Source organism: Crocuta crocuta, unplaced genomic scaffold, assembly GCF_008692635.1.
Source record: "Crocuta crocuta isolate KB4526 unplaced genomic scaffold, BGI_CrCroc_1.0 scaffold67, whole genome shotgun sequence".
Classification (NCBI taxonomy): Eukaryota; Metazoa; Chordata; class Mammalia; order Carnivora; family Hyaenidae; genus Crocuta; species Crocuta crocuta.
Window position 1 is genome coordinate 455,074 of NW_027531896.1, and position 11,795 is coordinate 466,868.

At 46.3% G+C, this 11,795-nt stretch overlaps 1 protein-coding gene across 1 annotated transcript in view; it reads right to left on the reverse strand.

Moving 5' to 3' along the window:
* The window catches only part of IL36G (interleukin 36 gamma), a 35,564-nt gene extending 24,253 nt beyond the window's left edge, over window positions 1-11,311 (reverse strand). The window contains exons 1-2 of the mRNA XM_077773453.1: window positions 11,245-11,311; window positions 7,596-7,658 (exon numbers count right to left, since the gene is read on the reverse strand). Coding sequence (XP_077629579.1) covers window positions 7,596-7,629 — 34 coding nt within the window. The 5' untranslated portion in view covers window positions 7,630-7,658; window positions 11,245-11,311. The remainder of the gene's footprint in view (window positions 1-7,595; window positions 7,659-11,244) is intronic.
* Between the last annotated feature and the right edge of the window lie 484 nt (window positions 11,312-11,795).

Sequence of the window (11,795 nt, forward strand, 5' to 3'; positions counted from 1 at the left end):
TCCTCACATCAATCCTATGTAAGATAGCTTTTATTATCCCCATTTTACTGGTGGGCAAAATGAAATTTGGAGAAGTTTAGTGACTTGTTCAAATTGCAAGTGACTGAACAGAGATTTGGCTCCAACTGAGTCTGACTCCAGAGTGGTGTGGTTAGTTACCACAGTTCCCTTAAGAATGGGTTAATGAGTTGGGGTAAAATAAAAACCAATAAGAGGAATACATACTTCCTGAGCCCAATGGGCAAAGTGGGGACCCAAAGCTGGTGAACTGAGGCATGTTCACTGTTCACAATCTCTGGCACTGTTTTTCAGGAATAAAAATAAAATCCATAACCTTAGAGATGCATACCATTCGAGACCCGAACCAGCAAGTTCTGCTTCTAGAAGTCTGGGTCCTCAAAGCAGTTCCAGACAAAAGCACCACAACCCCAGGTGACTCTCCACCTTGTTTTATTCAGCAGAAATGGTTCTTGTTCTCTCTCACTTCCCACCTGGCCTGTATAGAGCCCCTCTCCCCACGCAGCCCTCACCCTCTGTCTTCTCTGGAATGGGCAAAGGGCTGCCTCCTGGGGAACAGCCTCAAAGACCAGCTGGTAGTGGGCAACAGCGATGGCCCCAAGGGGGTTCTGGATCTAAAAAAAGTTTACCTGGAAGAGTTGGAAGAAAGAAGGAGCCAGAGGGAGGAGGAAATTCCAAGAATGGGGATATTCTTGGCTCCTGGGCCAACCCAGGTGTAAGAATTTGACGATGGTGATAAAGGAAAGAGCGCGTTGGACCAGAAATGTCAAGAGAAAAAAAAATTGAGGCACCTGGGTGGCTCAGTCGGTTAAGTGTCCGACTTCGGCTCAGGTCATGATCTCACAGTTTGTGGGTTCAAGCCCCGCGTCGGGCTCTGTGCTGACTGCCAGCTCAGAGCCTGGAGCCTGTTTCGGATTCTGTGTCTCCCTCTCTCTCTGACCCTCCCCTGTTCATGCTGTCTCTCTCTCTCAGAAATAAATAAAAAATATTTTTAAAAAATCATTTTTCTACTACTATGGCTGACCCAGTTTTCTGACTTTTTCCAGAGACCTTTTATATATCAACTTCATACTTCAGAAAAGCTCATACCAAGAAAGATCACATTTTTTTGGCTGTCTCTAAAGTAGAGCCCTGTCCTTCCTGTGATAGAGTCAAGGACCTAAAGCATCTCTCATTGTAACTGAAGGTAAGAGATCTGGGACTCTGGGTAACAGATCTGTCCCCTGTCCTCCCAATTCAGGGAGGGGGGAAGCCTCACTGCTAAGGCTGAAAACCCAAACTTGAGCAAAGATTGCCTGGTCTTTCCTTCTTTCCTTCACAATGTAGCCTGACCACCGAATAAATTCTCCATCGTATTTCAGAAAAAGAACACCAAAGAACTGAACTCACTGAACAGTGAAGATCCCTTCGCCTTTCTAAAGGAAGAGTTTGTGGTTCCTATTTCACTTTGGAGTCAGCTGTGCATCCCAGATACTTCATCTATACCTCCAACACACACTGACAAACTGTGGGAGCGAGGAAAGCTCTAGTATAAGAAAAAAGCACTCAATTCAAATGTGAAAACACTGTGTGACTCTCAATACAGGAGGAGACTGAATATGCAAATGGAAATGGCCAGCCCACCTGTGACACCAGAGCTCTAACCCTCCGCTTCTGTAGCAACTGGCCCAGAGTCAGACATGTTCAGCGACTCCCAGCTTTTCTATGTCTGTCTTCACTTCCAACTCAGGGCCAACCAGAGAAAGCCAAGTATGCTCTTCAAACCAAGCACCTAGGATGCCCCAACTCCAGCTTCCCACACAGCAACTCCTGTCAATAGGCACCTTTTTCACCATAAAGCTTACCCACTCCTCTGTCTGCCTTTGAATCACTGCCAAGTGCAAGTGATGAAGGCTAGACTCCTTTGCTACAGCAAATTCTGAATCAATAGCTGCTGCATGTTCTCCCTTGAGTGGCCTTCATGATGAGACCCTCTCTAAAGTCCTGATATACACAGGAAGCCGTTTTAGCTTTCTTTCTAAGTCAGCATGACTGTACATAAACTTTGTTTCAACCAAAAGCCTGATTTATGGCCCACCAAATATACATTGTACACCTGCCTGTAAATATGTAGCCCAAAGGAAACCACCTTGTCCTTAAGATCTCCATCTCCCTGCATTCTTTGACATTGAAACTTGTGATTCCTGCCTGTACGTTAATCTGTTATCTTTTGAGCTTTTTCAAGCTGTAAATAAGAATATAACCCTATAAAAAACCGTTCGGGGCGCCTGGGTGGCTCAGTCGGTTAAGCATCCGACTTCGGCTCAGGTCATGATCTCACGGTTCGTGGGTTCAAGCCCCGCATTGGGCTCTGTGCTGATGGTTAGCTCAGACCCTGGAGCCTGCTTCAGATTCTGTACCTCCCTCTCTCTCTGACCCTCCCCTGCTCAAGCTGTCTCTCTCTCTCAGAAGTAAATAAAAAACATTTAAAAAATCTAAAATAAAAAGAATATAACCCTGTAAAAACTGTTCATCCTCCAGAGTACATTTTTCCCTACAAGAGGGTGTTTCCCAGGCAACTGTCCTAACTTGGGCTCAAATAAAATTCTCTTTCTTTTAGAGATTCTGAAAGGTTTGCTCATTTTGTGTCAACATTTGTTTATTCTATTGACAATAGCAATTAAGAACATATCTTCTCCCATAACATGTTGTCTTCAGCCAGTAAGCATGTGGGCTTTGCTCTCAGTGTCATTTGTCCCTTTATTTATCTTTTAATTTATTTATTTAAATTCAAGTGAGTTAACATACAGTGTAGTATTGATTTCAGAAATAGAACCCAGTGCTTCAGCACTTACATATGACACCCAGTGTTCATCCCAACAAGTGCCCTCCTCAATGCCTGTCACCCATTTGGTCCATCCCCCTACCTCATACCCCTCCACCAACCCTCAGGGTGTTCTCGTATTTAAGAGCCTTTGACAGTTTGCCTCCCTCTCTGTTTATATCTTATTTTTCCTTCCCTTCCCTTACGTTTATCTGCTTTGTTTCTTAAATTCCACATATGAGTGAAAGCATATGGTATTTGTCTTTCTCTGACTGACTTATTTCGCTTAGCATAACACACTCTAGTTCCATCCATACTGTTGCAAATGGCAAGATTTCATTCATTTTGGTCATTGAGTAATATTCCATTGTATATATATATATATGTGTGTGTGTATATATATATATATATATACCACATCTTCTTTGTCCATTGTCAGTCAATGGGCTTTTGGGCTCTTTCTATACTTTGGCTATTGTTGATAGTGCTGCTGTAAATACTGGGGTGCATGCACCCCTTTGAATCAGCATTTTTGTAAAGTGTATGTCATTTGGGCTATAAAAAGTAGACTGTGGTTAATTACAAAGTTCTAGGTATAATAAATTTCTGGGAAGTGATGATCTCAGTGCCTGTGGGTTTGCTGCTTTCCTAAACATGCCCAATCTCACGCAGGGGCTTCTGTTTCTCAAGACACAGCCAGGCTATACTGGTTATCTCCTCCAGGAGGCCAGCCTGGATGATGCAACCTCTGTAATAGGTGATAGCGTAGATGCTGGATGAACTCTAGGAAAGCTGGTCCAGCTGCAGGTGCATTGAGAGAGGTGCAACGGGGTCCAGAGTCCAAGGGGTATGGCAAGGTACTGTCCATGAGTCCTCGTGGAGGAAGATGGGGCAGCGGGTGTTAACAGGTAGGAGGAACCAATAACAAAGAACCCGGAGAAGCTGCATCTGGGAAACCTGAAGGCAGGCACAGGGCCCTCATGACTCATCTGGGTTTAGGTCCAAAGCAAGGCAAGGTCCAGATGCTAAAGTGGGGTCAGGCTGTCAGGTAGGCAATCAGGATAGAAACTCAGGAGCCAGGTACAAATTTGGAGGTGGAGGGAGTTGGAGGCTTATACGGATTTTGTTTTTTCTAGGCTGCATGTAACAGATCTAATGGTTAAAGTCTGGGTGATCCTTACCTGCTCAGAAATTGTGATCTGCACTGGGAAAACCTAGTGAAAATTTGGGGTCTGGAGGTTGATGACTCCTTTTGTTCTGTTGTTGATCTTTCACCTCATATCCTTTAGAAAGACAAAGCTTGTTTGTGTCATCTTAAGACCAAAGTCACCAGTTTACTGAAACACTATGCCTTTCCTTTATAATTCAGTGAGCTACACAATTACTGTCTAACTGCAAATCTTGGTCCTTACAAAATTAGCTTACTCATTTGATTTATCTGTTGATATAGAGTCCAAAACAACATGACTAATATCTAAAAATAAAGTGACTTGATGAACAGCAATATTTACCAATTCAGCTAACTTTTTTCTTTGACTACAACTCGAAGAGAATGTATAATCAAAGTTACTTTGTAGTTAACAATATTTTCAAAAATTCTCCACTTTGATGATTGCATAAGTACTTAACTAATATTTAATGTGTTTTGTTTGCATTTATTTTCAATTTGGGAGTTCTAACGACTGATACCTCTTGTTTGGCAGTGGCATCAAGCCACTGATGTGTGTTGTGAGAGGTCCTTCAATTTCATTATGTGGCCTTGAGATAATTCAGAATGGGCTCAGATGAGACCATACATTTCCTTAGTCTGATACTGGCTGGCAGACCAACTGGACCTAACTCTTATGGGGCCATACTTGATACATTGGAATAAATATACCTATAAATTTATTCTTCAAGGACCACGCTTCATATAGATATGGGGCCCCAATCCTATCTACTATGAAAGCTGCCACTTTGCAGCTTCTATGCTCCATGTATAAGCAGTTGGCTTTCTCGGCCTTGCAGAGATCCCAAAAATAAATAAATAAAATTTAAAAAAAAAGAAAGAAAAGGGGCGCCTGGGTGGCTTAGTCGGTTAAGCGTCCGACTTTCGCTTAGGTCATGATCTCGCGGTTCGTGGGTTCAAGCCCCGCGTCGGGCTCTGTGCTGACTGCCAGCTCAGAGCCTGGAGCCTGTTTCAGAGTCTGTGTCTCCCTCTCTCTCTGACCCTCCCCTGCTCACGCTGTCTCTCTCTCTCTCTCTCCTAGAAATAAATAAAAATATTTAAAAAAAAAAAGAAAGAAAAAAAAAGAGGTGGGGGTGATTTGCAATGAACTAGACTGCAGGCAGCAGACCAGCCCCCTTCCTTAGCAGAGCAGTGTTTTCCTGCCATCTTTGTTTGCCATCCGGTGAGTGCTGGTCTGAGTCCATCTTTCTCTTAAAGGATTTTGCTGACTGAGCCAGGAAGGAATTAGCACATACTAACATTATGAAATTTGCCTTGCTTTTCCTCTCCTCTGCAGTCTTTGGTAATATGTAGGCTATGGCTACAGTTTCAGAAAGCGGATCAGGGGCCCGGTTCTGCTTTGGGGCCATGTAAAGAATGAAGCAGTTTCTCTTCCCAAATGTCCAAGGAAGAGTTCCCTCTCACTCCCACCCAACCCCAGAGAACTGGTTGCCAAACTCTTGCCAGCACTTCGTTAGGTGCGGGTCTGTTGGGATGGGGGTGGAGCGCTGCCCTTGGGAGAGCCAGAGAATCCACTGGAATGGCGGAAGAAACCACTAAAAGCCAGTTCCTATTTTATTTAGTTTTTGTGAACTTTCTACATTTGCATAAGTTTCATAATGGACTAATGCCCACATTTCAAAGATGTGTCCTCAGTTTTGTTTAATAGACTGGGGTAACTGGGATCCAAAATGCTTGGAGCACACCACTCCTAAGGCTATTATCTCTGTGCAGGTAACTCATTGCCAAGCAGAATACGGGACAGTTAAGAGTCTTCTCCTTCTACTCCCAAAACACCTTCCTCTTTGCCTCACCTGACTCACCCTACCCCAGGATCTTGGATGGGGGCAGGAGGAGTGACCAGCTATGAAAGGAATCTCTGGTTAGGGTGTTCCTGTTCTTGCTACAGATTACATTCCGAGATTGCCCTTTCATAGGCAATCCTTTCTAGCCCACATGCGAGGGTCCCAGCCCCAGCCCTCCCCTTTCCTGTGGTCTCAAACATCACAGACCATTCAAGCTTTCTCCTACTCCAGGCTTTCCACCTTGCTCTGGACAAGCAGCTTAGCATGAACGTAAGCACATGGGTTATCCTTTTTCACAGATAGGTTCCATCCAAGTTCCTATCGCTTACCGCTTTAGGACCTAGGAAACATTACTGAATCTCTCTAAACTTCCTCATCTGTGAGAAGGGGGTAATAACAGCACCTACCTGGAGTGGGTATTGGGAAGATTAAAAGGCTTATTCAAACGAGTAGCACTTTGCCAGGTATCTGAGCTGTATAAAAGACTCAGAACACGTTGACCTTTATTCTTCGTAATGCTCTTTCCTGTAGCCTATCACTGGGGGCATCATGCTGTCAGCAAAGCCTGGGTGGGACAGACCCTTGGAGGGCCCGTGGAAAAGTAAGGGGGACAGTGAGAAACTAGGTAGGAAGTACCTAGGAGCCAAGTACCATACACAGGAAACCATTTGATAGGTGACATTTTATGGCCATGGATGCCTGGTCCCCACTGCCTTGAGGTTCTGGTTGGTTCTGGGGCGACACCCACATATGCTGTGTAAGTTGCATTTCCAGCCTTAGCCTTGGGATGTCTGTCTCTTAAATATTTCCCAAACCTGTCCTTCTTTTACTCCTGTTTCCCTCCCATCACACCCTGACTGGCTTGTGCCAGATCCTCCTAACCGGTGTTCTCGCACATCATTCCTGACCCCACGTGCATTGCTCAGACTGCCTTCTCAAGGCCACAGCAGAGGTGTCCGTGTTTAACGTGCTGGTAACCATCTCCTCTGGGGAGTCCGTCATCACAACAGCGGGAGCAACAGCAGCCATGGCAGCGGCCAGGAGTGCCTGAGGCAACCTCCCTCACAGAGTGGCGGGGGGCTTGCCGTGCCCCTGTGTGCACTCGCTGCCAGTTTGCCAGGGAGGAAGGTCACCCGCAGTAGACCTGGGGCTCAGGCTGAGGCCTCCCGACTCTGCCTGTGCAGAGGGTGGTGACAGGGGAGCCTTAAACCTGACTTGGGCAGAGTTTAAATTCCATACCTTTAAATTCCAGCATCTGTCACCGGTACCACCTGTGTCCCCTGGGGCAGGCAGCCTCCCTCACTCCTTCAGTTTCTGCACTTGAATTTTCTTAAGGTTATTGTCAGGTTCAGGCTGGAGCCTGTGATCCAGATCAGAGAGGGCTGCCAAGGCACCCTCCAAGGGGAGGGTTTCGTGTGCGCCCTCTGCTGGCCAAGTTTCTGGTTTTCGCAAATCATTTGAGGAGGCCAGGCTTGCCAGCCTTATGGCAAAGGTCAGAAGGACAAGGAAGATTCCAAGGCTCAAAACCTTTCTTCTCCTGGGCCACTCAGTAGCTGAGCCCCTCCCCCCTCCCCCCAGGGTTCATCTTTCTTATTGACGCTCTGGAGATCCGTTTCCACAAGGAAAAGCTTCGGCCTCATCCCAGCACCCTTAGGTACCCCCAGCCTTCAATCCTCTGACTCCCCTAAGAGAACATCGTGGCGCCAGCCTCGTGCCCACCCTCATCCGTTGCCACCCTCATTGGTTCACCCAAGGGCCTTACTTGAATATGGAAAGCTTTTTGAGGTGTAGCTCATGTCTGGATCCTGGGGGCTTCTGTCTGAGTCTGGAATCAGAGACAGTGAGGTTAGCCCATGGTAATTGGGATTTCCCAGGGATTTAGGAACATCAGGGGCCATTTAATGTTTCACTTATTTTTGTTTTGTTTTGCTTTAATTTTTAAATGTTTATTTCTTTTTGTGACAGAGACAGAGCATGAGCAGGGGAGGTGCAGAGAGAGGGAGACACAGAATCCGAAGCAGGCTCCAGGCTCTGAGCTATCAGCACAGAGCCTGATGCGGGGCTGGAGCGCACAAACCGTGAGATGGTGACCAGAGCGGAAGTCGGATGCTTAACCGACTGAGCCACTCAGGCACCCCTGTTTCACTTCTTTTTGTATGTTTTGAGAAACACTAAAGATAGTAATGACATAAAAAATAGCCTTCCTGGTCAAAAATGGTAGAAATGGAGATGAAATAGAACTTAGTTTCTGAATGCAGAACTAGAAGCCGTAATTATTAAAAACACATGCATTGTATTAATTCAGGGGCTATAGGATACATTGCTCACAGTACTCTGAGAGTAATCTGGAAGCTTCTATCTGATAAAACATTAAGTTTGAGAAATGCCTGAATGAGATCCTCAGTCACAATCCAAACAGCCTTTGCACATGGAGAGTACATAGCACCTAGGAAAGAAGAAAACCCAAATGCTGTGCTCTGTTATGAAGCCAGTCTTGGCCATGCTCACTACTTGGCTGTAGTGACTTCACTTGTAGTGTACTTGACTGTCTATCACTGCTCTGAGCCCTCTCTTCCCTGTCTGTCCTGCCAGCTCTGACAGTCGATACTTCTAAGAAGCAGGAAGACTGCACCTTGGTGAGAAAAGATGGCAGAAGATGGGAGACTCCAGGCTCAGTTCAGAAAGAGACTCTCAAGGACTGTGTTGGAAGCCAGAGGAAGCCTTTTCCACTTCCACACATGCCACTAACAACGAGACAGAGTTAGGAGTTGATATCACCGTTTGGAGTTCCCCAAGGTTGCATGTAATTACAGTATTTGGTGCTTGGGCCTTCCTGGTGTCCACTCCTGCTGTCTAAGGGACAGAAGGTGCATGGTGGCCACCACACAGCCCGTGTTCCAAGAGCAGGAGCAGGGCTTTCCAAACCTGTCTGTTGGCTGGCCTGTATTTGTCAAACAAATGTCTTATTTTTAGTTTGGGAATTCTGATTGCCATGTGTGAGTTGAAGTCCCCTGTCATGGGCCTCTCCCTTCAGACTCCATGCACTAGACAGTCATTTGGGTCAAAAGCCTCCTCTTTTCATACCCCTTGAGCCAACACCAGAGTGCCTGTCTCCATGGGGTGGTCAAAAGTCCTGAGCCGGGGTCCTTTTCCCACCCAAGACCCAGATAACCCCTTCTACCGCAGGCCCTTCTCTCCCTGGGAAGGCTGGGAGGAAAAAGATACATTTGGAGGATTCAGAACCACCCAGCTGGTGAGTCAGGACTTCAAAGCCCCAGATCTTCGGGTGAAGGTGATCTGTTTCTCTACCTCATCAGATGCCTGATGCACCTACACCCACATGACAGAGCTTCACTTTCCCTTCTAGGACTTCTTTTGTCTAATGCATTTACCAGCATTTACCTTTGAGAAGTTCTCAAAGGTCACTTAACATGCAAGGTCAACAGAGAGGAACCAGTCTGTGCACAGACCTACAAGGTCCTGCTTTAGGAGTTATCTTTTGGTCCCAGTATGGATGCTTGCAAGAATCTTACTTTCTGAGCAGCACTGGGACCCGTCTCCTTCCTGGTCTTCAGACTCCATTTTCACACTTGAGCCCTCCAAAAATGACATTTTGAACACAATGAAATGATTCAACAGGAGCCTGGGATGAAAGGCAGGAAAGAGATCAGTTATGACACTTCTGAACCCAGGAAACCTTGCTGGGCACTAGTGCCTAGTAGGCCATCAGCCTTGCTCTCAGCTCAGAAATGTTTGCCATGTCCAGAAAGGCCCTGTAAGAATGGACCATGCTTCTATCACTCCTTCTTTGATTTTTGCCCCTCCAAAGCAACAGTTTCCAAGCTGTGGGTCACAATATCATTTTCATGGATCTTGACAACATTTGATAAAAATGGAACAGAAAGCTCAAAGTGTATTGCTCTACTCCTGGGATTACCAAACTAACTACAGCCCGCAGGCCAAATCTGTCCCACTGCCTATTTTTTTAAACAAAGTTTTATTGGAACACAGCCATGTCCTTTTTTACATGTTGTCTATGGCTGCTTTCTAGCTTCAATAGCAGAGATGAATATTTGAAAGACAGATCATCTGGTCAGCAAAGCTTGAAATGTTGGCTGTCCCAACATATATGGGAAAAGTTTGCCAACCCTCTGCTGTAGTCTAATCTTTGCAAAGAAAGGCAGTTTCTTTGCAGCCTCTTGTCATAGAAAATGGAGCTTCCAAAGGTCCCAGGAGGCTCAACTCCTAGTGTCTTGGGGAAAGAATGACACAGGAGCTCTTCACTGGGAGGACTTGGAGGAGAGGGGTTTCTAAACACCCCTCAATTCTGCAAGTCACATCTCACTTCACAAAGAACTTTTCCCAACATTACTTCAGGACAACACAGAGAAGGAAGTGAGGCAACAACTGTTATCCCCATTTTGTAGATGAAAACCCCAAAGGTAAGTGAATTCTCAAAGGTCACACCACTTTTAGTTGGCAGAGATGGGCAGATTGTGTGGAGACCCAATTCCTTGAGAAGGGCTTAGGAGCGGGACAAAAAGCTAAATGGTTTTGCAAAAATAAAAAATGGTGAGGAATGGCTCTGGGGCTTGGCAGCAAGAACAGAGGATGATAGGGGAGGATGGCCACTAGGTGGCTCTAGGGAGTGGGGACACCTGACAGATCCTTAAGGGCGTGGATAGCCACTACTTGAGTTTAAGTTATTTGCTATTTGGCTGCATTCCCCACATCTACCAAGCACAAATCTCTTAGCAGTTTGGGGCTACATCAAGGGACACAGGGAATGGGTGGCACTTGAGAGGCTAGAGAATTTGGCATCCACATGATACCACAATAAGAAATGCCTACCACAAATGTAGGTACTAAAATACATGAAGACAGTGGTAATCCTGATGGGGGGCAGAATGATGCCCACAGGCTGACGTGTTTGGGAGATCCCTGTGAGCTGCTACTGGAATTTGCCACCTGGGTCACCATAAATGCACGTGGCTTCCCCAGAGCTCCCGAGAAAAGCAGTGCATTTAGCCATCTGAGATCTATCTCCTTTCACCTGAGAACACTCAAAATATTGAGGGTTCCAAAGTCTCCTTTCTGAAATCCAGTAATTTCTAGATTCTTCTTCCCTAGACTCTGAAAGTGGAGAAGGCTGGCACTAGCAAGGCTGGCAAGTTTCTTAAGCACGGTGTGTGCATGGCCCTCCAGCAATGCCCTGCTGATGGGCAGAAGCCCTCTTGGAAGACTGTTTTGGGGGCTGAGAGCAAGGTGGTCTAGGCAGGTGTCAGAGATAACATTGAGAAAGTCAAGAAATCCATAGATGGGCATGCTTCTAGTGGAAAAAAGCAAGGCAAGCTTATGCTATTCTGCATCTCTGTCAATTGGCCTCATGAACCGGAGTCAGTACCACTTACCTGAGCCAAGGATCCCCACGCTCTGTGACTCCCAGAGCTCTGCTTGTCTTCTCCCTTCAGTACCTCTGAGGTGGAGGGGCCAGCTCTGGTCCTCATTTTGAAGGATCGGTTTGGGAGTGTATATGCAAATGTAACAGCTCATTCCTTCATCCAATAATAAGCAGCATCTTAGGTGTCGGTCATTACTCATGGCCTGCCATTTCCACCCAAGGGAATAAACAAATTCCTGTGGAGTAGTGTCACTCTGCCAAGGACCGTGCCACATCTATTGAACACGTTTCAGGGCACTTGAGACAGGCTGTGTGACTGCCAGTCCAGTCCAACAGCGAAGGTATAGGAAAGGAAAGGGGAGATGTGGCATGCGGGCCAGACACCGAGCCTGGGAGGTGTGGGCAAGCCCCTGTCCTCATAGTGGTTCTTGACCCCAGTCACAGAGTTCAGCCAGCTGGGGCCCCATGTCCCAGAGAAAAGCAAGGTCCTCTCATCTCTCCTTAAAGAGCACTCCAGAACATCACCGACACCCCGTCCACATCTTCTGTTAGCTCTTCTTC